The 26,223-nt window shown below is 58.7% G+C and overlaps 3 protein-coding genes across 4 annotated transcripts; 1 reads left to right on the top strand and 2 right to left on the bottom strand.

The window, feature by feature from the left end:
• The first annotated feature begins 387 nt into the window (after positions 1-387).
• On the top strand, positions 388-5,979 carry IFRD2 (interferon related developmental regulator 2). Of its 2 annotated transcripts, XM_030306841.1 has the most exons (12): positions 395-633; positions 3,042-3,161; positions 3,246-3,330; positions 3,437-3,561; positions 3,646-3,803; positions 3,966-4,016; positions 4,103-4,281; positions 4,366-4,471; positions 4,795-4,932; positions 5,019-5,147; positions 5,227-5,322; positions 5,460-5,979. In XM_030306841.1, exons 1-12 carry the CDS (start codon positions 576-578, stop codon positions 5,538-5,540), a joined length of 1,326 nt encoding a protein of 441 aa, XP_030162701.1. In that variant the 5' UTR covers positions 395-575; the 3' UTR covers positions 5,541-5,979. The 2 variants fall into 2 exon arrangements, with proteins under 2 accessions (XP_030162702.1, XP_030162701.1); XM_030306842.1 differs by lacking the exons at positions 4,366-4,471; positions 5,460-5,979 and having other exon boundaries at positions 388-633.
• On the bottom strand, positions 5,617-10,786 carry LSMEM2 (leucine rich single-pass membrane protein 2). Its single transcript, XM_030306844.1, has 4 exons — positions 9,517-10,786; positions 7,067-7,183; positions 6,792-6,974; positions 5,617-6,622 (listed from the first exon to the last, which is right to left on the bottom strand). The coding sequence occupies exons 1-4, from the start codon at positions 9,536-9,538 to the stop codon at positions 6,489-6,491; spliced, it is 456 nt and encodes a 151-aa protein (XP_030162704.1). The 5' UTR covers positions 9,539-10,786; the 3' UTR covers positions 5,617-6,488.
• Positions 10,787-10,889: 103 nt separating this feature from the next.
• SEMA3B (semaphorin 3B) lies at positions 10,890-22,600 on the bottom strand. Its single transcript, XM_030306840.1, has 18 exons — positions 21,826-22,600; positions 17,653-17,839; positions 16,827-16,984; positions 16,644-16,706; positions 16,132-16,251; positions 15,959-16,052; positions 15,679-15,798; positions 14,656-14,801; positions 14,453-14,564; positions 14,267-14,336; positions 14,045-14,189; positions 13,503-13,722; positions 13,151-13,242; positions 13,027-13,068; positions 12,636-12,793; positions 12,474-12,529; positions 12,246-12,385; positions 10,890-11,730 (listed from the first exon to the last, which is right to left on the bottom strand). Exons 2-18 carry the CDS (start codon positions 17,759-17,761, stop codon positions 11,329-11,331), a joined length of 2,247 nt encoding a protein of 748 aa, XP_030162700.1. The 5' UTR covers positions 17,762-17,839; positions 21,826-22,600; the 3' UTR covers positions 10,890-11,328.
• Positions 22,601-26,223: the final 3,623 nt, after the last annotated feature.

The following is a 26,223-nucleotide window of genomic DNA, read 5'->3' as shown; positions in this document are numbered from 1 at the left end:
CCGCCTAAGGTTTGTTCACCAAGTTCCACTAAACCCCAAGCTCTTCCTGTCGCCGAGTGTCCGTCCGCAAGTGCCCAGAAACGCTGGCCCTGCCTGACGTAGTAGGCTGCTCCAAAGAGGCAGCTTCAGTGTTAACTACTGTGCATGCATGCACGTGGGCGCGCGGGGGGCGGTGTACACAGGGCATTGTGGGTGCATAGTTCAGCTAGAGCGTCGTGGGTTTACGGGTCTCAGGAATAGACTACAATTCCCGAGGTGCTCTGCGCCTAGCCTGCTGGCGGTCATCTGGGCGCGCAGTCCCCTGGGACTAGTAGTTTCGGCCGCGCGCATGTGGTCCCGGAACCCAATGGCTAAGAACTCGCCTTCCCGGCCACCCGTTTAGCAGGGCGGGGCGCAGCGACTCGTTTGGCAGGGCGGGGCGCCTCGCGAAGATGGTGTCGCGTGCGGCGTGTGGCTCCCGTCGTCTGCCCAATTCTCAGCTTAGCCCACCGGCCGGTGTCTCGCCGGTCTGGAGCCCCCGCCCGCCGGGCCCCTGACCCTGAGCCTTCTGCGCGCCCGCGCTCCTGATTCCCGGCATGCCCCGCGCCCGTAAGGGCAGCGCACCCCGCAAGGGTGGCCAGCGCCGCGGAGCGGGTAAGTGGGGAGCTACTGATGAACGGCGAGCGGGGGTCCTGCGTGGCTTACCCGTCGGTGTTCCAGATGGCTCCCGAACGGAGACTCCTGCGTCGACCAACCTGGCGCTGCCTCCCGCAACTCTCCCGCGGCCAGCACGTGCCCCAGGAGGCAGCGGCCACGTGTGCGCCCAACTCAATTTGGGCGCTGCTTGCTGCTCAGGAACCCACGCTACCGGGCCTAAACTGGTCGGTGCCTCTCGGCCTCAGTTTCTCCATTGCGGATCCAGCCCAGTTACCTGCTATGATAGACAAGCTCGCCAGACAGCAGGAAGCCTGCCGCCTCGCTAATCCCTGCTCTTTTACTGGACTGGACTAGGAAGTTGGTGGGAGGGCTACTCTGACGGAGAGTACTGAGGTAGGGGGCGGACTGGCGGAGGGGTGGGGGGCGGTGGGGACGTTGCAGGATTCTGGCCTTGGTGGACCTGGCCCGAGAGGGTTAGGGAGTGCCCTTGAGCCTGCGGTAGTCCTGAGACTTATCAGCTTTGAACAGAAGTGTGTCTTGCTTCAGTAAACACATATGTTTACTCTGCAGGAATGGGGTGCCTGCTAGGCACAGCTTAGACCACCCTAATGGGACTTGGGTGTGGGGACATCTAAGAGGGTAGCAACATTACAGAAGGACTGGTGTTGGGGGACAAGTTCATTTAAATGGTGTCAGCCCCAGACTTAAGAACCAAGGAATCCTTGAGGGGCTTCTGGGTGAATCCTGAGGAGGTGAAGAAGAGAGCACTGTGCAGAGGAAATAATTTGTGCAAAGGCCTGGCATCTAGAGAGGGAACAAATGAGGGAGGCTAGGCTGCTTTGGCTGGTTAGGGTAGTAAGAGAGGTGGTGAGCAGAGGACTGCATGCGTGCTGCACTTTGTCCAGCAGGTACATGGCGTATGTCGTTTTGAGAAGTAGGACCAGTCTGGTGACCAGAACCCATCTGGGACTCTGCTGCAGGAGCTGCCCTTGCCAAAGTCAGCCCCTGGCCCTGGGCAGAACCCACACACAGGAGCATTCCAGCTCTGCTGACCCTGACATTCTCCTGTGTTTACCTATTTTTAGGGACTCATGTGGTCAGCGGTCACTCCACTCTCTGCATTTCCCGAGGTCAGGAGGAGCCTGTGTGTCCATCCACCGAGGGCTGAAGGCCTGGGATAGTCCAGGGGGAGCTCAGAAGACAGTATGCTTGAAGCCTGGGGCACCCAGCCATATCCACTAGCAGCTGGGCTTCTGCCCCAAGGCAGATGGGTGGTTGTGGGCCCAAAGAAGAGCCTTAACTAGTTGTTTGTTCAGTCATTGTCTTCATTTGCTGTACTAAATGAGGTGTTTTAGCATGTCTGTTTTGCAGATGAAAAAATTAAGGCATTGGGGGTGCCTGGGTGGCTCACCCATTTAGGGTTAAGCCTCTGACTTTTTGTTTGGGTCATGATCTCATGGTTCAGGAGTTCAAGCCCCACCTCGGGCTCTGTGCTGACAGCTTGGAGCCTGGACCCTGCTTTAGATTCTGTGCTTCCCTCTCTCACTGCCCCTACCCTGCTCGCTCGCGCGCTCTCTCTCTCTCTCTCTCAACAATAAATAAACATTAAAAAAAAAAATTAAGGCGTTGAAGTCTAGGCACTTGACCTGGTTACACTCTTTTCACGATATGGAGCTGGAATTTGAACCCTGTGTCTGTCAGTATATGTTCTGTATATACAGATTCAATAATCGAAGCCCCTGACTTTTGCCCTGGCCATTTTTAGGCATAATCTGGGCTGGTGGCTGAGCTCCCCCAGGATTTGCCTGATATGTCCCCACTCCAGGTGGGGCCTGTGCAGCCCCTTCTGCCTCTACCAGGACCTCAGTCTCCTTCTTTTTTTTTTTTTTTTTTTAATTTTTTTTTAACATTTATTTATTGTTGAGACAGAGAGAGACAGAGCACGAATGGGGGAGGGTCAGAGAGAGGGAGACACAGAATCCGAAACAGGCTCCAGGCTCCGAGCTGTCAGCACAGAGCCCGATGCGGGCCTCGAACTCACGGACCTCGAGATCATGACCTGAGCTGAAGTCAGCTGCTTAACCGACTGAGCCACCCAGGCGCCCCTCAGTCTCCTTCTTAAAGCAGGCTCTAGTCTCAGGGAGGCTGTACTCACAAAGCCTGCCAGGTTTTCCTAGGCTGGGCCTGGGAATGTTCTCCAGTTGATAGACCTCACTCCCTTTCTCCTCTTTCCTGGCTCAGCATCCCCTGCATCAGTCCCTGTGTGTACCACTTCAGCCTCCCATTTTCTCATCTCTGAGAGGGGGCAGGACTCTATTCTTGGGGGGTCATGAGGCCGGGTGAGGTACCCCCTGCCATCAGACATCAGTAAGGGCGGGCCAAGTGCTATGTTCCACCCTCCCCAGGTGCCCGGAGCAGAACCCAAGCTGACTCAGGTTCCAGTGAGGATGAGGCAGTCAGTGAGGCCCGCAGCACCACCAGTGAATGCCCCAGCCTTCTTAGCACTGCAGCAGAGGACAGCCTTGGTGAGAGTGGGTGGGAGTTTGGCAGGGACTCTGGGGATTCCCTGGGGTAAAGCAAGACGCAGGGCTGACCAGCTGGCCTTGCAGGGGGGGATGCCGTGGATGAGCAGGGCCAGCAGGAAGACCTTGAGGAGAAACTGAAGGAGTATGTGGACTGCCTCACAGACAAGAGGTACCTCTGACTGCCAGCCAACCCCTATACCCCTGTCCCTGCTCAGCCCATGCCAAGTATGACCCAGTAGGGCTGGTGCACAAGGTCTCCTTTCTTCATTCCTCAGTGCCAAGACCCGGCAGGGTGCTCTCGAGAGCCTTCGCCTGGCCCTGGCATCCCGCTTACTCCCTGACTTCTTGCTGGAGCGCCGCCTCACACTGGCTGATGCCTTGGAAAAGTGCCTCAAGAAAGGTTGGGCCCGGGGGCTCACGGGAGACCTGAATTGGCTGGGTACTGACCCTTGCTGCATGGGCTGACTGGAAAGCCTTCCTACAGGGAAGGGGGAGGAACAGGCCCTAGCCGCTGCCGTGCTAGGCCTGCTCTGTGTGCAGCTGGGCCCTGGACCCAAGGGCGAGGAGCTATTTCACAGCCTACAGCCCCTCCTGGTCTCTGTGCTCAGTGATGGCACAGCTTGTCCTGCTGCTCGGCTTCACGTGAGTGTTCTCTGCTCTGTGACACCCTTCCCTCCCCTAATCCCTAAGGGGAGAGGTGGGTTCCACCTGCTTTCAGGCTCCTTTACTCTGAGGGTGAGCCCTGTGGCTGGGAACCCAGGCTCACTCTCTAACCACAGCGTGGCTTTGCCCTCCTTCCAACAGTGTGCTTCTGCTCTTGGTTTGGGGTGCTATGTGGCTGCTGCCGATGTCCAGGTAAGTGACCTTTGGGCATGGCTAATAGAGTACCTAGGCCCTGGCTCTGCCCCTGAGCCACTCCCGCTGCCTCCCTGTGTCCCTAGGACCTGGTGTCTTGCCTCAACTGCTTGGAAGGTGTTTTCAGCCGGTCCTGTGGAATGGGTGGCTCCACAGCCCCTGTGGTCCCTGCCAGCCTGCATGGCCTGCTCTGTGCTGCCCTGCAGGCCTGGGCATTGCTACTCACCGTCTGCCCTAGCACCCATATCAACCACATCCTGGACAGGTAAGAGCAACTGCCTTCTGTGAGTGGAAGGGGAAAGGTGAGGCCCCCCCAACCCACACGTAGCTCAGCCTGCCCCTTCCTCAGGCAGCTGCCCCGGCTGCCCCAGCTCTTGTCCAGCGAAAGTGTGAACCTGCGAATCGCTGCCGGCGAGACCATCGCACTGCTCTTTGAGCTGGCCCGGGACCTTGAGGTGTGAGAGAGGGGTGAGGGGAAGGGAGGGGGCCTGCTGACTCCACCTGCCCATCCTCGGCTGAATGCAGGGGACACCACAGAAAAAGCAGGACAGCCTTAGGTCCTTATGGAGGGGAGGTAGCCCTAACACAGACTGAGATGCCGGGTGCCATGGTGGTGGCAGGGGTGTCTGGCCCAGGCAGGGACCAGGAGGGAATTCAAAGGGGAGAGGCAGAGAAGAAAACCACTTCTTCCGAGATAGGAAGGGTTTGCGCAACCCCAAGTTGAGAGCCAGCAGAGCGCGGGCTTCTGCTCACACGCCCTCTATTGCTCCCACCACAGGAGGATTTTATTTACGAGGACATGGATGCCCTCTGCAATGCCCTGCGAACCCTGGCCACCGACAGCAACAAGTACCGTGCCAAGGCTGACCGCCGGCGTCAGCGCTCTACTTTCCGCGCTGTGCTGCACTTTGTTGAGGTGCGTGTGAGAACGTGTGTCCTAGTGAGAGTGCATCCCCAGGCACAGCCACCAAGCCCTGTTCTGCGGGTCCCTCTACTCTGCAGGGCGGTGAGTGTGAGGAAGAGTCGGTCCGCTTCGGGCTTGAGGTGCTCTATGTGGACAGCTGGGCTCGGCGCCGCATCTATTCTGCCTTCAAGGATGTGCTGGGATCGGGCATGCACCACCATCTCCAGGTGGGGAAGTAGACAGGGAGGGGACACCCAGCTTGGCTGTTTTGGACCAGCTTGAGCTCACTGCCCTGTTTGCCCCCAGAACAACGAGCTACTCCGTGATATCTTTGGCCTGGGTCCTGTCCTGGTGCTGGATGCCACTGCCCTGAAGGCCTGCAAGATTTCACGTTTTGAGAAGGTTTGCACCCTTGGGCACGTTTATCTTCCCTCCATTCCCATGGCCTGGAGGCCTGGAGCTCTGCAGGGGCTAGAGGAAAAGCCCTGGGCCTCCCCTTCCCTGGCTCACCATATCATCACTCTCTGCCCCCACTCCAGCACCTATACAACGCCGCTGCCTTCAAAGCCCGGACCAAGGCACGCAGCCGTGTGCGAGACAAGCGGGCAGACATCCTGTGAGGTGGGGCCAGCTGAAGAGGAGACTGTCCACACTCGTGCCTGTGTTTTTAACAGAAGACACTGCAACAACTGGTTGTTCCTGCCAGGAATTGTGGCTTTATTTTTTTAATGACAAAACCAAAAACAGACGGGTGGTGGCTGGAGGCCAGGGCACTTGGTATCCTGGCCCCTTGCCTCAGCACAGCCCTGTGCTTCTCTCTGCCCTGTCTCAGGCCAGGCCAGATGTGTGCTTGTCCCAGGGCTGTGGGGCAGGCAGGAGGAGGGATGTGCCTTTCTCTCCTTTCTCGGGCCCTGCTCCCCTGGGGTGACCTACTTCCTTGAGGGGAATGGCATCTGGACAAATGCCACCAAAGCCGGTGGGGAGGCCAGGCTACCTGGAATGGATCTATATGCTGATTTTTAAAGATTATTAGAGGTAATTAAACTGAATGCTCAGCCATCTGTGGCCCTTAGCTCCTGGGTGTTTCTGCCTGCCCTGCCATTCACCACCACACTGGGTCTCCCCCATCTCCATCTCACCTTTGACCTCCAAGACCAGCTCCTCAGGTGGCCCTCCTCCCCATACTCAGCTCTGCCTGCTTGAGCACTGAGGCTGGACCCCCGCTGGGAGGCCTGGCAAGGTTTGGGCAGCTGGGGGTGGGGGGCAGCTATTTCTAGACTCTGAACCTATCTGGAAGCCAGAGGCTGCTGACAGGCCACAGAAGGAGCCAGGAGGTTGGTATCCCTTCCTCTGACCTTGGGCCACCCAAAGCAGGACCTTGGCACCAGAAAACTTGGCTAGGCCTGGCTTGAAGACAGGAGAGGCAGGTAGCTGTGGGGTCAGGTTAGACTCTTGTACAAAAACCTCACCGGGGAAGTAGGGTGGGACAATGGGTCAGGAGAAACCTGCCAATGGCGACTTTATTCCCCACCCACACACACACCCAAGCCCCAGGGCCAAGTGGTATCTCAGCTGGGTGCTTGGGCCTCACTGGAGTTGAGCCTCCGCAGCTGGCTGAGGCTGGCAAGCCGGAGTCTGAGCAGCGTCTCTTCCTGTGTGCGCAGTGTGTGCGCCAGCATGCGGAGGGATTCACTCTGCAGCACTGTGGACGGGCAGGCGGGAACGGGGGGGGTATCAGACCACGTGCCACCCCACAACTCCCCACCTCACTGGCTCGGCCTCTGCAGCTGTTTCCAGCCACGCAGAAAAGCCTTGCAGTCCCAGTTACTCGCTCTCAGTTCCCACTGGCTTTCCGCACCGTCCAACCATACCGCTCAGGTAGACAGCCAGGATGGCAAGTGCCAGGCAGGTGAACACCAGCAATGCGAGCAGCAGGAAGCCTCCCCTGCTGTGCACAGGGCTGCAGCCAGCCTGGGCACACAGCGACGGTGGCAAGATACCCAGCAGCTCGTCCCATGGCTGCACCTCCTCAGTCAGGTAGGGGCGCAGCGAACCTGCAGGGCAAATGGGGCATCGGGAGGGTAGGGGTTGTGCCTGCTCTCCTCCCCTCTCCCAGCATGTCAGTCCCCTGCCCTATGCCCCTCACCTCCACTGTGTAGGTCGCTGATGGACTCCACCTGGTGCAGGCGCACCTCCTGTATGTGGTTGGGGGCCAGTGGCGCCCTGCTCCTCGTGCTCGTGCTCGGTGTTAGTGCCAAGGTGTCTGCTGGGACAGTGCAGGGCTGGTTCAGCCAGCAGGTCACGCCTCCCTTTTAAGGTGGCTTCATGCGGCAGCCGCGGCTCAGAAAAGATGGGACAGGACAAAGGGACATTGGCTCCTAGTGCCCTAAAACCAGCTCAGGAACGACACTTGATTCGGAACCAGGATGATCCCAGAACTCTGTGGGCCTGTTAACACCTACAGTAGCAGGAGGTGCATTTGACCTGCTCACTTTTGTTTCCTTACAAGCACCTCAACGACTTTCAGGCATTCCTCTGCCTGTTCATTTCTAGAGAAGAGTTTGTCAGCTTTGAAGGACTAACCCCACAGTGCGTGAAATTCATTCCTGCCTCTTCTGCTATCACTTTTCCCTGCAGACCCTGTGGGTTGGCCATTGGGCCAGACCCAGTGCCTGGTACCTCCACATCTGCATCCTAGCTGGGTGGTGCTTGTGCTTTGTGGCCTTGGCTCTGCTTTAACATATTCAGCCTGATCCTGCTGTACTTCCGTGAACCCTGTTTTCACTCAACATGTGACATGTCTTTGTTATGAAGCTGTTCTACATGCTTCTGAGGTCCCCTTTGAGGCTGCCTGGGCATTTAGGTTGTTTCCAGTTCCCTTTGGAAGTGAGTAACTCCCAGGAAGGATATGCATCATTGAGTATGAAGGTTTTTCCCAATTTCCTAATTGTTAATAAGGACAGATTCCCAGAAGCAAAATTATTGGCTTAAAGAGCAGGGACTTTTTCTTTAAGCCATTATTAAACTGTCCTCCAGAATGACTATCCACAGCCCCCAAAAGGGTACAACATCGCCACCATTAGGCATTTTCAATGAAAAATTTATATACACACGTGTACGCATGTTTGCCAGTTGGGAGATGAGAAAAGGCTTTTCTTGACCTATTTCGGTCTCTTTGCCTGGAGGGCCTGATGAATGCGTGTGGCTTCCTAGTTATCCATTCACAGCCTCTGCCCATTTAGTCACTGGGACCTCTGTACTTTTCTTGTGATCTTACTATTTTTGTACTCTTCAAAAGTATTTATTTTGTGATTTCTAAAAAAGTACTTTTTTTTTTTTTTTTTTTTTTTACCTCTTTGACTTTTTATTTATTTATTTTTTAATCTTGGCTCCTTAAACCTCCAGATACCCAGCTGGCTGCTAGGTAACAGTATGGGGCATTGATAGGGGCAAAGGTGATTGGACTATCACTTTCACAACAATAACTCAACCTTCATGATTTGCTTGAAACTGGCCCTTGAAATGTTCCAAAGTGAAACAAGATGCTGGCAGTCATTATGTTTGGGTGATAGGTCAGGGGTCATGTTAAATTCCTCTGCACTTGGCTCTGCTTTCCCAACACTTTTTTTTTTTTTTTTAATGTTTATTTATTTTGAGAGAGAGCAAGCTTGCCGGCTTGGGAGTTGGGGAGGGGCAAAGAGAGAGAGAGAGAGAATCCCAAGCAGCCTCCACTAGTGCTGTCAGTGCAGAGTCCAGTGTGGGGCTTGAACTCACGAATGGTGAGATTACAACCTGAGCCAAAATCAAGAGTTGGCCACTTAACCGACTGAACCACCCAGGTGCCCCTCCCTACACTTTATAAATTGAACTCAGATTCTGTTCATCACCAGGAAAATCGTGGTAAACATCATTGTTAGGGCCTCAAAAGGAGGCAAACATCCTCCACCACTAGTGGGGGCTGGGGCCCTCCCATCCAGTTGAAATGTTGAAAATGTGACAAGAGGGTTGACCAGCTAGACCTGCTGGAGCAGTGAAGCAGCTGGTCATCCCTGCTGTGGCTTCTTGCATACAGTGGGGTAGTTAGGTGATTGGCCACCAAAGTCTTAACTAGCTGTCAGTCTGGCCAGGCCAAAGGATCCCAACTGGCTAACAGTTGGGTCCAGTTAGGCCCAAGTTGGAGGTGACCAGAGATCTATCCACTCCCGGTCCCTGGGCTGCATGCCCAAATGCTTCCTAGAACCACTGCCCACCCCCAATCCCAGCTTCCTCCCTGAATGAAGAGCTGAACTGGCCTGGCGGGCCACCTACTCAGCCCATACCCACTTGGGCACAGCCTATAGCTGACTACCCCCAAGCGAGTAGCTCCCCCCAATCCCTCCCTGCTGTCCCTAGCAGGGGTAACAGGCAGGGCCTAAGGGGAGGTGGGGTTCCAGACATAGCCCTTTCTCCATGCACAGGGGGCAGGTTCCCTTAATCTATGGCATGGTGATTGATGACTAGTTAAGGAAGTGAGGACAGTGGGACAGAGTGGGTTTGCTCTGTGGTTCACAGGGTCACAGGACTGGGGCCTTGCCCTCCCCCACAGTCATCTCCTACCTTCTTGGGTGTCCTCAGGCATGGTGGGCGGTGGGCAGCTGGGGGGCTGATAATAGCACTCAGTATCAGGACAGGATGGAAGCAGCAGCGGCTCCTCAGAGCCTGGGGAAGGCAGGCCACCTCCCAGCCTGGGCCTAAAATAGGCCTGAGCTCAGCCCACTGGGCTATATTTAGAGGGGGCAGCTCTCAGCCATGGGAAGTTGTGGAGTGACCCACATGGGCCAGCTAGCTGGTGATGGAGCCCAGACAAGAGCACACCTCCACTAATACAAATGCCCAGGGTCTTTCCTGGGGAACTCTACCACTCCCATACACGCACAGGCCTTGGTGTCTTTATCCAGACAAGCTGCCTCATGCTCACCTCCAGCAATGCCCCACATGGCAGCCAAGGTATGTAAGGGAGCCCTGTGCCTCTACCCACAAAGACCCCGACCCAAAGTTGGGTCATCTCTTCTCCAAGCACACGGACAAGAACCTACCCCTGTGTGACCTGCTGGCACCAGGGATTGGGGTGATGGACAGCTTGAGTGCATTGCAATGAGGGCTCTGAGAATCCCCAAAGAGGGCAGAGACACACCTATAAAGGTAGGCACTCATGTTGATCAGTGGGCAAACTTAGGCTGAAGACTGGTATTTCTGTTAATAAGCCTACAACCTTGGTTAACGGATTGCCTGCTCTCTGACCTCCATTTTCTCATTGGTAAAACAGAAAGGACAATTATGGTTCCTCCCTGGCGCAGGACACGTGAAAATGGAATGCAGCTGCATGTCTGCAGTTTACCTCCTCCCTCCTCTCTCCATACAAGTCACACCATGTTGTGTGAGGAGGCATGGTACCACTCACCCCTGAAGGGAGGAAGTGGCCAGGCTGAGGGCCCACACTTTGCTGTTGGACCCCTGTGACCCTTCTCCCCAACTGGGAGGAAGTAAGATGGTGAGAATCCTCCCCCTAAAACATCCCAAATCCATCACTCCACTGTATCACACTGGCCTCCTTGATGTTCCTCTCACACAGCAACCTTGTTTGCACCTCAGGACCTTTGCACTAGCTGTTGCCTCCTGGAACACTCCACCCCTTAGATACTCCCATGACTGGCTCCTTGTTGTTTAGCTCAAATGTCACCCCCCCAGTGATGCTTTCTCACATTGTTTTCCATATCTCCAAATTTCATTTTCTTCATAGCACTCATCCAAGAAATCATATTCAGAACATACTGTGCAGGTCAGTAGGGCCCCAAAGGCCCCACAGAATCTACTCAGTCACATGGAAACTGCCTTTAATCCTCATCACAGCATCCTTTTCAGAAACTGAGGCCCTAAGACTGCTAGGAAGTTGCCCAAGGCCGCACAGCAAGACCTAGTACCAGCGGTTGTCAGCTGGGGCCATTCCAGCTTCGGCTCATAATGTGTTTATTGCATTAGTACAGTCGGCCTGTCCCACTCCCGCCCCACCAGTTCAGCCTGTTCACAGCTTTCTGCTCATTCTCCAAGGAGGAGGTCTTTATCCCGGGGTGGGCACTCCGGGCACCTCCTCTGCCCAGGTCGTTGCTCTGGAGCCTTGCTTATCTCCCTCCTCCCGACCAGCCGGCCCCTGTGCCCCGCCTGGGCCGTCCCTCCCAGGGCTACATTCAAGGGTTATCCTCTGTTAATAAATAAGCCGGGGAGGCTGCCCCTCAGCCAGGGCCTGTAGGTCGGTGTCTCCATCAACCAGGGACCAATGTGCCAGGCCCCCTAGCTGTGCGTCCTCCACGGTCTGTCCTCCCCCTGTCCTGCCTGTAGCCTCCTTCCCTGTACCCGGCGTGGACTGCCGAATCACCAGTGCGCTGCGCTGCGCGGCCCCCGCTCAGCACGCGGCTCTGGGGCGTGCCTTCGCCGGTTTCGGCCCTTCCTCCGTGACTCGGGAGGCGGTGGGCGCGACTCAGGCTGCAGACGACACATTCGCAGGGAACTCGCGCCACCGCCGCCCGGCTCCACCAGCTGCAGGAAGTCCCGGTACCAGAGCCTGGGGCCTGGAGGGGCTACGGGCACAGCCTCCTCGGTCCGGGCCAGCCTTTCGGCCTGCGCAGCACTCAGCACGTGTAGCACCAGGCGACGCAGCGACTGCGAAAAGCCCTGCTCCACAGCTGCGCACAGGTACACGCCAGAATCCCCGCGCCTCAGTCCGCGCAGCAGCAGTCCCCCCGTAAGGCGCTCCGCGCGCTCCTCCATAGCTACCTGCAGGCGGGGCCAGTGGGAGGCAAAGGCATCGGTGTCAGGAACAAGGAAACCCGGCTCCCAGGTCGGGCCAGGAGAGGTAGAGGGTCAACGGTGGCCAAGCATGAGCAGGTAAGGGACTCTCGCAGGTGTACCTTTGAAGGTTGGGTGCACTGGGACCAGTGGTCTAAAAGCGGAAACTCTTACCGGACCGGACGAGACCGGACGGGACTGGACTGGAGGTGGGGGGGGGGGGTTACCTGAACATGGGGGCGGGGCGGGGGCCTCAATGGGCGGGGCTCCTCTCGGATGGGGGAGGGGGGTGTCAGGAGTCTAGTTAGATGGAATGGGGCCTCACCAGAACGTGGAGTTCAGGTAAGGGACCAAACTGGACGTAAGGGGTCTAGCTGGACAGAGTCTCACTGGGCGGGGTCGGACCTAGTCTAGAAGTGGGAACCACACTGGCAAGGCGGGGCTCTCCTGGATGTAGGGGGCGGGACAAGGGCTTGTTTGGGAAGGGAGGGCGTGAGGCTCACCTGGGTGTGGGTCGCCTCCCCTGCGCGCTGGAAGGTCCATTCCACGCGCGCCTGCAGCGAGCGGGGCTCACACTCCAGGAAGGCGCTTCCGCCCTCCACACCGAACACCTTCCGCTCCAGCAGTGCGGGATGAGAGGAATCTGGGGAGGGCAAAGGAATGTCAGATTCAGGCAGGGCAGGGTGGGGCGTCTTCAAAGGCCCAGAAGTGGGGCAGCTGGGGGCACTCACCGCCGGAGCACAGCGTGCTGGGGTCGCCATTCCTCACGTCTTGCCGCCGGAACCGCCTGCAGGGTGGGGGTTGCATTGGTACATTAGAGCCTCGGTGAGTCCTTCTTCATTTAGCCAGGTGCTGCAAATGATTCCAGGTGGCCCGCCCCCAACCCTGCCCACCTTTTAGCGCTGGGCTGAAAGCGCGTGCACGCGGCCCCGTCCCAGGCGCAGTAAGGGTCGCGCGCAAGGCAGCATTCCGCACAGGCGCGGCCGTGGGCAGCACAGAGGTGCAACGGGATCTGGGCGACCGCGCTCCGCGAAGCTATGTACAGCTGGTGCTAGGGGGCACGAGGGGCTCCGGGCTGACCGAAGGCAGCCCTGTGCCCGCCTCCCATTGGTCAGGGATCCCTCACCCCACTTGACACTGATCAGGGTCTCAGGTCACGCAGTCTAGCAAAGGCAGAACCTATACTCAAACCCAGTGCTTCAAACTACCAAGGGAGGTGTGGGGGTAGGGGTGCCCGGGGAACACACTGGGTCCCTTCTGCTCCCAAGCCTTTTGGTCACTTACCCTCTTGGAAGAGATTTGCATGCTGGTGATAGCAGATGAATCCTGAGAGGAGGAGGAGGAGCGAGCGCTGGGATCAGAGATCAATGGGGTAGGGTTCCTCTAGGAGGAGGGGGCTAGGCCTCACCTCAAAAACGTGCAGCTCCTCCAAGAGCAGCCCCTCCCCGTTAGGCTGGCTGCCCTTGGGGACGGAGATCACCTTCAGCACTGTGCCAGCGTCTGCAGGGATGAGGAATGAGTGATTCCTTGTGTTTCCTGGCAGCTAGGGCTGGGGATCTCCTCACTTCTGAGGCCTTTACCCTTAGCATGGTTGGATAGGTGAAGAATGTGGGTTGGAACAATCAGACCAGCATCCAGAAGGAGATGAGAGCACAACCCAGGCAAAGATGTGAAGATGGGACTGGGCAGGGGCAGCTTCTGCTGACAGGTGGAAGAGAGTCTGGACAGAGTTTTATGGGTAGTCATGGCAGGACACTGACCTGTGCCAATGAAGAGGACGTCGTAGTGTCCGTCAGCAGCTGCTACACGGTCTGCAGTGATCTGGGTGAAGGTGTACCCAGCATCCACTTGTATGAAGAGAGGGCGACCACCCATGGGCAGGACCGAATTGTACATGAGGGGGTGGTTCCGGGCAAATTGAATGACGTCATCAGGAAAGTCCTTGGTAGAACTGAAGGTGCCAAAGGTCTTGCTGGGACACTGGGCAGGTGGGGAGGAGGCACGACAGGGATGTGGGTACGAGGGCCTGGTGGGTCCACAAGAGACCTTCAGGTACCCGAGTATAGAGGAGTGCTAATGGACAGAGGTCTGCCCTGAGAATCTGAAGAGAGAAGACCCAGACTTGCCCTTGGGACTCTTAGGGGGAAATATGCCCTTCCTCTGAGGAGCCCTGTCTGACAAAGGTGATGTTTTCCCACCCATAACGGAAGGAAAAAAACACATTCACCAAGAAGATCCCAGGCCAAGTTTTCCACCCCTGAGACTTTAAGTGGGTTGTGGTGGGACTCCTGGGGCTACGCACCATGCCAGGCCGGGGGTAGGGGACACGGCCCTGGTAGGACACCCACTGGTGCATGGGCCCTTCCTTGTGTGCAAAGGGCCCCAGGAAGGCCCGGCGCACGTCGTTCATGCTGTACACACACACTGCAGAGCCCTGGAAGATGGTGCTGCAGGCGAAGACATGAGCAGACTGAGGGGCCCAGAAGAGCCCTTTGGGCCCTGCCCTCTACCTTCTGCCCCTCACCTTGATGTGGAGAAGACAGCGTAGAGCAGTGGGCTCCAGCGGTCCCTCAAGGACAGCAGGAACATGTCCTCTGTGGGGAAGAAGCCTAGTTGGGGGAGGGCACACAGCCCTCTGGGCAGCCCGGCTCCTGGGTCTGGCCCCCTGCACTCCCTCTCTCCAACCCCATCCTCTGCTCCTGGCACTCACGGAGGTGGTCGAAGTGTGTGTCACCCTCGACACCTGGCACTGAGCACACCAGACGCGCCTTCAGGAACGTGGTCCACTTGTTGACAAGGCTTCGCTGGCCTCCCACGTCATTCTGCAGGGTCAATCAGCAGGGATGAGGGGGAGGCCCAGACAGGCAAAAGGGCAGGGATGTAGTCATCGGATGTGGCCCAAGGACTCCTCACCCGACAGATCTGGCCAACCCGGGACACAGTCTGGCGTCCCAGTGATGGCGAAGCCTCCACTGCCGACTCACGGAAGAAGAAGTAGATCTTGTCATCATCAGGATTCTCGCTCTCTGGGATCCAAAAGACCTTGACGAACTTGGGCTCTAGCAGCAGGAGGAGTGGGGTCAGAAAGGTCCTGGCCCTGCCACTCATGAGACCCACATGCTCCCTCTCCTTTCTCTGGTGCCCCCAGAAGCCCATGGGGCAGCATCTGACCACCCGGTCTCCAGGTAGGATGGCACTCTAAGGGGACAACATCCAGAGGATCAGGGCCTGTGAGTCAAGAAGTAACCACAAGAGGGCAGCAGAGACCAAGACTACCTAGACACACAGGCCTCTCCCCTCGGCCCCTGACAGTTCCCCAGGCCCTTGGTCCAGAAAGGAGGGAGATGGGATATTGGGGTTTTACCTTCACTCATGAATCTTCCTCTTGAGCAGGAAGCAGATTCCCCCTGTTACTGCTGTGAATACTCTGCTGGGTCCCCTCACTCTTAGAACAAATGACCCTGACCTCTGACAATGCAGACCCCTTATCCTTTCTCTTTTCATGAGTCTGTTCCTTGGCTTGTTCCTGCCCTGGAGCCTTTGCACTAGCTGTTCTCTTTACCTGGAATGCTCTTCCCTCAATCCTGCTGTGCTTTGGGAATTAGCTCTCCCCTGTCCTCAGCAGAGTGGCTTCCTGTCTCCAGTTCTCTTACCACCTGGTCTCCTTTTCCCTTTCTGTCTGTTCACTCACTGGTCTCATTGCCATTGGAACCATCTTATTATGTACCTGTTCTGAGGTCTGTGACCTCAACGAGGGCATGGGCCACACAGGTCTTGTCTGCCCTGCAGCCCCAGGCCCTAGCACAGGGCTTGATGCGTGGTGGGTACTTGGCGAGACCTGGCTGCACCCACTGCTCACTTCCTTTATGGGTCTTACTAGGCACCCACCCTGTTGGGGATGAGAGCCCCCTCCCAATAGCTCCACCAGCCTTTCACCGTTGAGCCAGCGAGAATCGTGTGGTTCTGTTCGCAGACTTGGACGCTGGCCCAGGCTGCGGAAGATGGTGAAGTCCCGGCCCATGAGGTCTGCGGCCACCCCTGAGTACAGTTCTTTCCCTGCAGATAGGGCAAGAGCTGCTTAGCCAATCTGAAGGCTCTCTGTGGGGAGTCCTTGTAGAGTTCCAAGAGCTCTTAAGGAGTCAGTGATGCCCTGGGGGCTCTCAGGGGCTCTCAGGAGGGTCTAGAGTCTCTGCAGGGCCCTAGCCATTGGACTCACCCACCAGCACGGAGGCAGCCCGATGCCTGGGGTCATAAGGACTCTTGCCCTTGCCATCCTCCAGCCTTCGAAGGTCTAGCCGGAGCGTGGGCTCCTGGGAGGCCGGGGGCAGTTGTTACTTCCAGGCCCTTCTTTACCTCCCAACCTCCCTCTCTGCCTAGATCTGGCCTTACCTCCAGCCGGTGGCCCACCTCCACAAATGCACAGGTTGGGTGGAAGGCCCCTGTGCCACAGGCCAGCAAGTGGGTGCGGTTGTAGGCATGCAGCAACTTCACGAAGTTCATGCACTCGGTCTAGTGGGCGGGCAGGGGCAGGGACGATGAGGCCTCCCCCAGGGAGGCAGCGTTAAGGGGTCCCAGCTCGCCAGTGGTACCTCACCCCTTCCTCTCTTCTGCATCAGTCCAGGCAAGTAGCAACATGGGCTTCAGGAGCCCGGACACCCTTGGTGACCAGCTCAGCCCACCTCTCACAGAAGGGGTGCATGGAGAAGCATAGGCCTGTACAGCCCCCTATGACTCAGACGCCCCCAAGAAGAATCACATGAGCCTCCACCCTGACTCACTACCTCTAAACTTCAGCCACCTCGACCCCCTGCCCCCATCCCAGACAGAAGAGGCAGGCTTCTGCTGTCTGTGGAGCAAGGGGCCGGGCCTCCCCATTCCCGCCCCGGGCGGCCGGCACTCACACCAATGTCCTTCCCTGCCCAGTTGCACTCCTCTCGCCATTCCACAGGGGCCGGCCAGGCCAGCTGCGAGGGGGTCAGGGAAGGGGGACACAGGTCAAGGGCCTTTGCCTGGTCTCTGTGAAGAGGGTGTCTGCTCAGGGGCCCACCCCCCTGGGGAGCACAGAGGCTGGGGGTCCCTGGCACCTTCTTGGCCCGCTTGCTGATGTCGTCCAGGCTGAGGGAGGCCACGCGGTTCTCGGCACCCACAAACAGGCGTCCTCTCTCCTCGTCCACCAGCAGAGCTTCATAGCAGCAGGTCCTCTCCAGCCTGAAGGTCCGGAGACCGTGCTGGGCCTGGAGCTCTGCAGGGTAGTGTTTGCCAGCCATGCTGGGAGCTTTCCCCAGACCCTACCTATCGTCTCTCTCACAGGTGATGGTTGTATATGTGACCTGGCCCACACATGTGAGTTTACCCATGTGTGAGTTTACATTCGTGAAGACAGATCCACCCATGTGAAAAGCTTCCAGAGTGGGCAATGCAGCACCGTTCCCCCCCCCCCCAAGGGAAAAGCAGGTTGAACTCCTCAGGCGTGCCTGGACAAGCAGTGTCTGCAGGCGGGCGCACTGGGAGGCCGGGTGTTGGGGGAGGCTGCGTATGTAGGGAAAGCCAGGACCCCCACCCCAAAGTCAGGCTGAGGATTCTCTGCCACCCTGCTACTAGCCTAAGCTCAGTGCGATGCCTGGTGACCACCCTTCTGTGTCAGGGGTGTGGGGGTGGTGGATGGGACACAGGCAGGATCTGTTGCCACGGGAACAGAAGGGGTCTTCCTGGGAAAGTCAGAGGAGAATGTGTGCAGAAAGGCTGGGGGCTGAGGCCAGGACAGGGTTAACTGGAGGTGGCCTGAAAGTGCCCCCACTCAAACCTGGGCCAGTGGCACAGGGCAGCAGCAAACTTAGTGCCCCCTACTCACACTGGGTCTCTCTCCTGCTCACCCTGAGCCAAGCCCTCTTGCCTGCCAGGTGCACCTACCTTGGAAGGAGAGCCGAAGGCGGGGAGGGCTGGGGGCAGCACCCCCCAGCACTGCTGCCCAGAGCAGGGCCAGGCCTGGGATCATGGCGGCGGCCGCAGCCTGCCCCATCCGGGCAGCTCAGGGTGCTCAGGGTTCAGCAGGCGTGTGTGGAGGAGCCTTGAGCCGCCCTGGACTCTGCCCCAGGATCTGGAAGAGAAGGAGCTGCAGCAAGGACGAGGGCGGGCTGGAGGCTAGGGGGGAGTCCCCAGGGATCAGATTACAGCCCCTAGGGAAAAGAGGCTGGGGGGTCGCATTCCACTTCCGAGCTCTCCCCTCCCTCCAAGTGTGCCCTGCCTGGCCACAATCACAGACACACCCACGCTGGGCACACCCTTGGGGTCACCCCCACGTGGGCAGGCGCCCGCCCCACCACGTCACCCTCCCTCGTAACCCCCCTCCCATAGACACACAGGCATTAATTCACAAACTCTGTGTGCCTACTTCATGCCAGCCTGGGACATTGGGGGACACAGACAAAGTCCCCATGCAGGAGGGGGCAGAGTGCCAACAAGGACTCAGATCAGTGCAGTCATTTCAGAGGGCGCCAAGTGTAATGAGCAAAAAAAACCAGTCATGGGAGTGAGAGCAGCGACAGGAGGGGTGAGGCCTCTGGAGGTGGCTGTGCACCCACAGGCCTACAGAGGAACTGAGGCACCCTTGGGGCTGGAGCCAATGGTGTGGGCGCCTGTGAGTGTGACTGTTTCTGAGGGTCCCTTTGTGTTATCTGTATCGCGCGCGCGTGTGTCATGTGTATGCAGGCAGATGTGTACGTGTCTGTGACAGTGTGTGGCATGAGAGTTGTATTATACATGTAGATATATGGCACATGTGTGCACTTTACACACGTGTATATGTGTGTCACAGATGCGTGCATGTGCGAATGTGTGTGCAGACACACAGACAAGTGTATGTGTGTTTCTCTGGGCATGCAGGTGAGCAAATACAACTGCAGAGACAATCACAGCCCTCAACTCGGAAACATGCCTGAAACCCATTCCTCTGAGGAAAAAGTGCTGCCCAGGAGCCCCAGCGCCTGCACAGCTGGGGCTGGACAGAAGCCTCGGCTGCTGACTTGGAGATGGCTGCAACCCCAGCTTCGTGCTTGACCTCTCTCTCCCCACACGAGGGTGGAAGGAGCTGGTTACACAGAAATTCTGTGAGCTCAGACTTCAGACCCAAGAGGAATCAAGTCGGGGGAGAGCCAAGGGCCTCAGGCAGCCTCTCACCCCTGCTTCGGGTGAGCTGCCCTTCTCTCTCTGAGCTTCCGCTGCCTCTGTACCTCTCCCTCCCCTGCCTTCGCCCTCAGGTTTCACCGTCTTTGAGCCCCTCCACCTTTGAGCCAGAGCCCTTCCCTGGACCCCTTACAAGGGGCCAGCCTCTAGCTGCAATGCCCAATCATCCTCCCCAGAGCTGGCCCGGCAGGTGCTGGGCGCAGGAGCCCTGGTGTGGGGCAGGGTCCTGGGGTGCACAACTGCCGAGGGGCATTCCACATCGCTCCCCCCAAACCCCTGCCCAGTCCCGCAGCCCCCGAATCCCTCCCGTGCCAGGACCCCCACCTCCCGCCTTCCCTCCACTGACACTTGCCATCGCCTCTTCCGAGCCCAAGCCCGTGAGGTCTGCGATGCCACAGAACACCGGGCTGCCCTCCCTGGAGAAGGGAAGAAGCCGCGGGGCCGCAGGGCACCCTCTAACGGCTCCTTTAAGGAGCAACCCCCGCCTCCACCAAGCCAGCCGCCGCCCTACACGCGCCGTCAAGTTTATGGGGCGGATCGGGTGACCGGGCAGGCAGCCGGGCCAGCCAGAGTTGGTGGCCAGACCAGAGTGGAGTGGGCACAAGGGAGGAGTGGGGAGGAGCGACCCCTCCCCTGTAGGGCCTCAGGGCAATAGGGTGCACCCAAGAGCCATCCGGAAGTGGGGCAGCCAGTCCAGGCAAAGGAGGAAGAAGCAATAGGGCCCCCTCCCCAGCCCCAGAAGGCTCTGTGAAGCAGGCAGAGGGAACAGCAGGTCCAGGAGACTAGAGTTCCTCACCTGTCCCTACACAGCTGGGGAGGTGGAGGTGGGTAATGAAGGGCTCAGTTCCCAGGAGCCAGCTGGCATGGGAGGGTCGCACGTCCAGGGCTGGAGTTCTCAACTAGGGGTCCGATGGGCCCCCAGCCCAGCCCCAGCCCTTGCCCTTCCTCACCACTAGAACCACTTAGTGCTTCTGCCACCTGGCTGGCAGAGGCTGTGAGGACAGCAGTTGGGGCAGGAAAGGAGGGGCCCGAGAGGGCCAGGCGGGGCAGTCAGAGGCGGCAGAGGCCCTCAAGTTTCACTTCTGCACTGTGGGGTGTAGGCCCATCCAGAGACCCCTCCTGATGGGTGGTTCTGCCTCTCTGCAGGGGGGTGAGGAGCATTCTGTGTGACCTCTGTGATTCAGGACACGGCTCTGAAACCTCGGTGGCTCAGTTGGGAAGGGTCTGGGATCTTAGCCTGAAACTGTCCCTGGTGGACAACCCTGTTTGTACTGCCGGGGGTCTGTCTGCTTTGGAAGGGCTGAATGTTGACAATGGCTGAATGGGGCCCTTGGGTCCACCTGGGTGAACGTGACAGGGCTTGAGGATGGGCTTTCACCCCTCAATCCCCATAAAAGGCATCTTCCCACAACCTCCCCAAGGCTGCTCAGCAGCTCTGCAGTTGATCAGTGAGGGAGGCTGTGTGAGCTTCAAGTTCTGTGGCCCGTCCCCTGCCAGCTTCCCTGGAGTAGCGGTGTCTGTGTCTGTGTCTGTGTCTGTGCCCAGCCAGGGTGGGGCTGTGCCCTTCTTTCCTGAGCCTCGAGACCTAGTTTTCCTGAATTGGCCTGGCCAGCTGGCAGAGGAAGAGTGCGGGTCAGGGGCCTTCGGGAGGGGAGTGGAAGGATGCACCCCAGCCTGAGCTCTTGGGCTTCTGGGAAGCAGCCTCTTTCTCCTCCCGGCTTCTGCCTTGGACCTGGGCAGCCTCCCCTGGCCCCATGCAAGCAAACAAAATTCTTTGGCTGTTTACAATTTTCCACCCTACCAGCCAAGATCAGCAAGTGCCTTTGAGGTCCCCACCCACCCCTACTGTGCCCCCTACCTGCCCCCAGTGCTTTTAGTTCTTCAGGCTCAGGGTCGTGGTCTCAGTTTCATTCCCTCCCAGCCCCGTGTCCATACTGAAAAGTAGAACCAGGACCCCCACCATCTTTCCAACATTTTGGGGCTGTCCCCGCCCACCTGAGCCCTCTGCATTGATTTCCTTGCTTCTTGGAGCAGGAAGGGAGATCTGCAGGGGTGGGAGCTCAACTTGTCCCTGTCCCCACAAAGTCTCCTTTCTGCTCCTCAGTCGCAGGTCCAAATGTATGCCAGACCCTGGACAGACACCTCGTGAAGGCAGCACTCTCGGAGCAGGGTCATTGTCTGTGAGCTACTCTGGACTCTGGGAGTCTCTAAGGATTCTGGAATCAGTCAGCCTGGGCCCAAGTCTTGACAGAATGGAACAAACTAGGAAGGTAGCTGTATGGCTACCTGCACCACTGCCCAAGGGCCACCTCAGCCTCCTGACCTCTACCCTTTGCCAGGGTACCCATGGGCAAAGGCCTGCCTGGATTCTTGCCCTGATGCTTCCTGTTAGTGGCACAGCCCACCAAGGCCTTGGTTTTTCTTTCTGGAAATAACTGGATGGTCCTGCCCATCCTACCACCTGCCTCCTCACGCCCCCCCCCCCCCCCCCCCCGTCACTAGCTGGAAACTGTTCCCTGCCTGGACTCTGGGTGGTGCGGCTAGGGTAGGATATTCATCTGAAGAAGGCTGGAGACAACGCTCCCAGTGCCCAGCCTGGGCTGGGTCAGGCCTTGGCTTCCCACTCACACCTGTTTTAGCCATTAAGGCTGGTGGCTCCAGCGTCACAACCTTCCCCAGTTCCGGCCACGTGGGTATTAGGACACGCTACCCTGAGGACTTAGGCATTGGGTCGGGGTGAGATAGGGGGTAGGAATGGGCCCGGGGATGCCTGACTGAGAGGCCTGACTTCCCTGACAATCTACTACCCATCCGGGAGGAGATTTCCTGGGAGAAGGTGTTGGGGCCCTTCCCCCACCCGCCCCCAGCCTAGTATCCATGCTCCCAGGTACCCTGGCCCACCTTTTTGGAAAGATCAGTTCTTCCCCTCCTTGCCTGTTCCCCTTCCCTTCTGAGGGCCATGTCAGTGCTGAGGTGGAGGGGCCGAGGGAGGGGCTGCCAGGAACCCTGGGCCTCTGGTTGTGGCCCTGCCCCCACCCGCTCCGCCCCTGCCCTCCGCCTCCTGCACATTCCTCCTGGGCTGAGGTCAGCCCCTCAGGGATGGGGTAGCCCCCCCCACCAGCCACATCACAGCTCTCCTCTCCCTCCTGTTTTCTACATTGCCCAGCAGGAGGGGGGAGGGGCGAGGCAGGGGCGGGTGGAGCCTCCTTCTCCCCTCCTCCATAGTTTACGGGAGTGTGGGATGGGGTGCCGGGAATGCAGCCAAAGTAGACTAGGGTGGCACACCATGCTTATTAACATGTATTAACATAAATACTACCTTCCCTTAATCGGTTTGGGTATAGCTGCCCAGTAGTGCAGGCTGCGGGGCTCTGGATGCCGGGGTGGGGGTGAACCTGCCTCAGGAATCAACCCCCTTAAGTAGGCTGGAAGGGGCGTGGTTGAATCCTGACTGCCACTCGCCAGCTGTGTGTCCCTAGGGAGAGACTGCACCTCTCAGATCTCGCTCCTCACTCGCCCTGCGGTTGCAGCTGGCGGGCCAGGCAGGTCTGGCCACTGTGGCAGAACACAGGTGTGCGCTCTTGCTGCCACCTCAGCACTGGGCATCCAGGCCTGAGAGCCTCGAAGCAGATCCTTCACTGCTGCCTCTTTCAGCCCTGCTTCACTAGGGCCCCTTGTCGGGCTTGGCTCCTCTCCTGTCCCCAGCCCCCGCCAACCCTCCGGCCACAGCCAATGACTGCCTCCACCCTCCACCTAAACCTCCATCCCTCCCCACCCCCTGAGGACTCCTCAGTCTTCCTCCAGGTCTCCATCCCAGCCCTAGCAGGGCCAAGCCCACATCCCTTCTCCTAGAGCCCCTGTCTCAGGGAGACCTTTCTGCCTGGTTGACCTGAGAAGGTCCCGCCTCCTCCCCCAGCAGCATGCAGCCTGACCCCTTCAGCCTACCGCTCAGGCTGTGCCCCTGTGGTCTGCCACTCCTCCACCCCTCTGCAGTACCCTGCCCCCCACCTCAGAGAGCTCCCTGGAGCTTGGGGGTTCCTAGGCTTAGCCTTAGGCAACCCTGCCAGTGCCCTGGCCACCCAACTTCTGGGAGGCAGCAGTACTTTCTTTGCCAGGACTCTGCTTGGCCGGTGCCCTCCGGGCTTTTAGGCCATCCTCTTTGCCACCTGCTGGACTCTTCTTCACCACTCAGTATCCAACTCTCTGGTGTCATTTCCTTTGTGAAGCCCCAGATGCCTGTAACACCCAGGTTCAAGCCTCTCTGTGGGGCTCTGGGTTCCCCAGGGGCTATCATCAGTGGGGGCCCCAGGACCCAGCAGAGGACAGACCCAGGGAGATAGGAGATAGAATGTTTGCAGAAAGCCCTTCCACCTTCCTGGGCCTGCTGAGCCTGTGGAGGAGGGGGATGGGAGACTGATGGACAAGGGACACCTTGGGTCCCTCCTTGACCCTGCACCAGCTCCGCCAAGAGGCCTTGATGCCCTCTACCCACAATGAAGTCAGAAATCAGAATCAATAAGGGATATCAAACTGATTTTTCTCCTAAATAAGATCACCTGTGTGGCTTATCTGATGCAAGGGAAAAACCAAGACAAGAAGGAGAAAGGGATCCATGGTGTTGAGCCCTGCCCGCTTGGACACTGGTGCCCACCGCTGTTATTAACCAAGGAGCTGAGTGGCCTGGTGAATATGGACAAACTCACTGTCATACAGCTATAGCTGCACATATAACACAGCTGGCTTGACGCCCTCCTTGGACGTGTGATGGGGGCTGGCTTTCCCTCTGGGTGTCCAGGAGAGGTTAGGGGAATACATAGCCCCATGGAAGAGATGCAGGCCTCCAGAACCTCTTATAGGGCAACAGACACAAAGATTGGGCTCAGTTGTTTCGGAGTGAGCCTGAACCCAGAACTCAGTCAAGAGAACCTACAGTCCTGTCCCTGCCCTCTCCCTGACACCCAGGGCAGCTAGGATCTGGCTGGCTAGGCCACAGGTCAGGTGGATGGAGTCAGGGCTTGTGTTCTCCCGCATGGTGGCTGGCTTAGCCCTCTGGGTCTGGGATGGGGGCTGTGGAGGGATGATTTGAGGGATTCTGGGTGGGTAGGGAGTAGGAAGTTTTCCTGACATCAGGAGCCATGGGGCTGCCCAGGAACGTGGTGAGGTGTTCTTCCAGGCCTTGGTAGGCCCTGCAGCCTCAGAGGTCCAAGATCTAATGGGGCCCCCTCCCCGTTCTGCACCTGGCATCTTGGCCTCCACCCACCTGTTGTGGGGGGCCTGGGCCTGAGCTGGGGAGTGGCTTCCAGCCTGGCTCCTCTCCACAGAGTCTCCCTCAATCCTCCCAAGTCTTCTGGCTCGCAGAGCTTGTCTCTTTCTCTCTTCCCCAGCTGTTTCCCCACCCTGCAAATGGGTTAAAAATACCAAGGCTGCCACCACATCAGTAGTCTTAGCAACTATTTGGAGTGGGGTGGGCCCTCTGGGAGATGCATCAGCTTCATGGATGTCTCCACTGGCTGGAGACAGCCCACTTCATACTGGGACCCATGTCTGGAAGCAGGAGCCTGGGTCCCTTCCCTAGCTCTGCCTAAGGGTCCCAGGCCTCTTAGCTGCAGCTGCCCACGAGTGGAGCCAGAAAGATGCACCTTCTTAAGCTGGGGTGCTCTGGGGTGGGTATTACAGGGCCAGGGAGCACTGAATCTCTGGCTATGCTGACCCAGCTGGTCCCAGGCATGAGGGAGGCTAAGGTTCAGCCCTGGAAACCTCCAGGCAGTAGGGGATCCGCAGGAGTCAACCTCAGGGAGGCCCTCCCTTAGGATGCAAGACACCTGGGATGAACCATCCCCCTCCCCCCCCCCCCCCCCCCCCCCCCCCCCCCCCCCGCTTCCCCCAGCTGCCCCCCATGGCTGGGAATTTCCCAACTGCCAAAGACAAGGAAGAATTGAAAGGCCGCCCCCGCCAGTGCTGGGACAATGGAGCCTTATGCCCTCCAAATCAGAGCAGGGGTAGGAAGGCCAGCGGCAGGTGGGGGGCTAGTTGCACCCAGGGAACCTTTGCTTGCCAGGACCCCACCCAGACCCACGGCAAGCTGGGTACAAGGGGATCCTGGCCAGAATCCTGCAGGGCCCACCCAGGGTGAGAGGCACTGGGTGCATCTGGCAGACAATGCCGGCCCCTCAATGGTCCCTCTGTGCAGGGTTCCCATCAGGAGGGAAGGAAGGAACCATCTCCGGCGCGACTTCCTGCTGGGCGGGCATCACCGCACCGGAGCTCCCGCCCCGCCCGCGTATCTAGCGCACAGCGAGGTCCAGGCCTGGAAGGAAGGCAGGGATCCTGGGTTGGGTGCGGGATCCTGTTCTTGTCAGCCGGCCCTCAGCCCTAAGCCTCGGAGGCAGCGGTAGCAGGAAAAGGCCCGGGGAACTGGGGCGGGAACGGAGGCTGGGGGGCGTTGATCTCCTTCCGATCCGCCGGCCGCAGTCTCTCATCTCTTGCCAGCACTCTGGGCCCTGAGGCCGTGCGGGGACTGGCAGGTGTGCGGAGGCGGGGTCCTGGGTCCCCGGCCTCACCCTCCCACCCCCTGCCTCTCCCGCCTCCGCGGCGCCGACCCCGGCCCAGGCCGCTTTGTCCCGCCGCAGGCGCGGAGCCGCCGCGGCCCGACAAAGCTGCCTTTGTGCCCCGCGGCCTCCGCAGCACCCGCTGACGTCAGCCTCCATGACAAGCCCGGCGGGCCCCGGCACGGACTACGGCGCCCCCTGGCGGCTGCGGAGGAGCTCGCCTCCGAGCCCCGCCCCGTCGAGCCCTTCCCTTAGGCTCAGCTGCCTGCTGTCCAGCGCCCCCGCGCGCGGAACAAAGTCCAGGCGCTTTGCCTGGCGCTCAGAGCTCACCCAACGGGCACCCTCCTACCCCCGCCGCCTTGTCATCTGCCTTGTCTTCTCGAGCGACGTGCGTGCACTTCCCATAGCCTCACAGAAGCCTCCGCATGTTTAGGGCCCTAGCCCATGGCTACCTGCCTGTCCCTCCCCGCCCCACCCCCAGGTTTGGAGGGGGACCTACGGGACAGAGACCTTTCTGAACATGCCTCAGGCCCCTACTGTCCCCGACTTTCTGTTTAGTCAACCCCAAGAAGCCCAGCCCTGAGCAAGGGTCTGGGCAAACACCTCAGGTTGGGAGAAGGAAGGGTGTGCAAGGGGCTCTGCAACTCATGGTCTCGGAGCCTTGGGCCTGGAAGGTCAGAAGTCACATCTTCCTTCTGCACTACTCACTGGACCCTTCTATTGCTCCCAATATAGAAGAATCCCTTAGAGG

This window comes from Lynx canadensis, chromosome A2 (assembly GCF_007474595.2).
Source record: "Lynx canadensis isolate LIC74 chromosome A2, mLynCan4.pri.v2, whole genome shotgun sequence".
Lineage (NCBI taxonomy): Eukaryota > Metazoa > Chordata > Mammalia > Carnivora > Felidae > Lynx > Lynx canadensis.
This window is presented reverse-complemented; position numbering and strand designations above follow the sequence as displayed.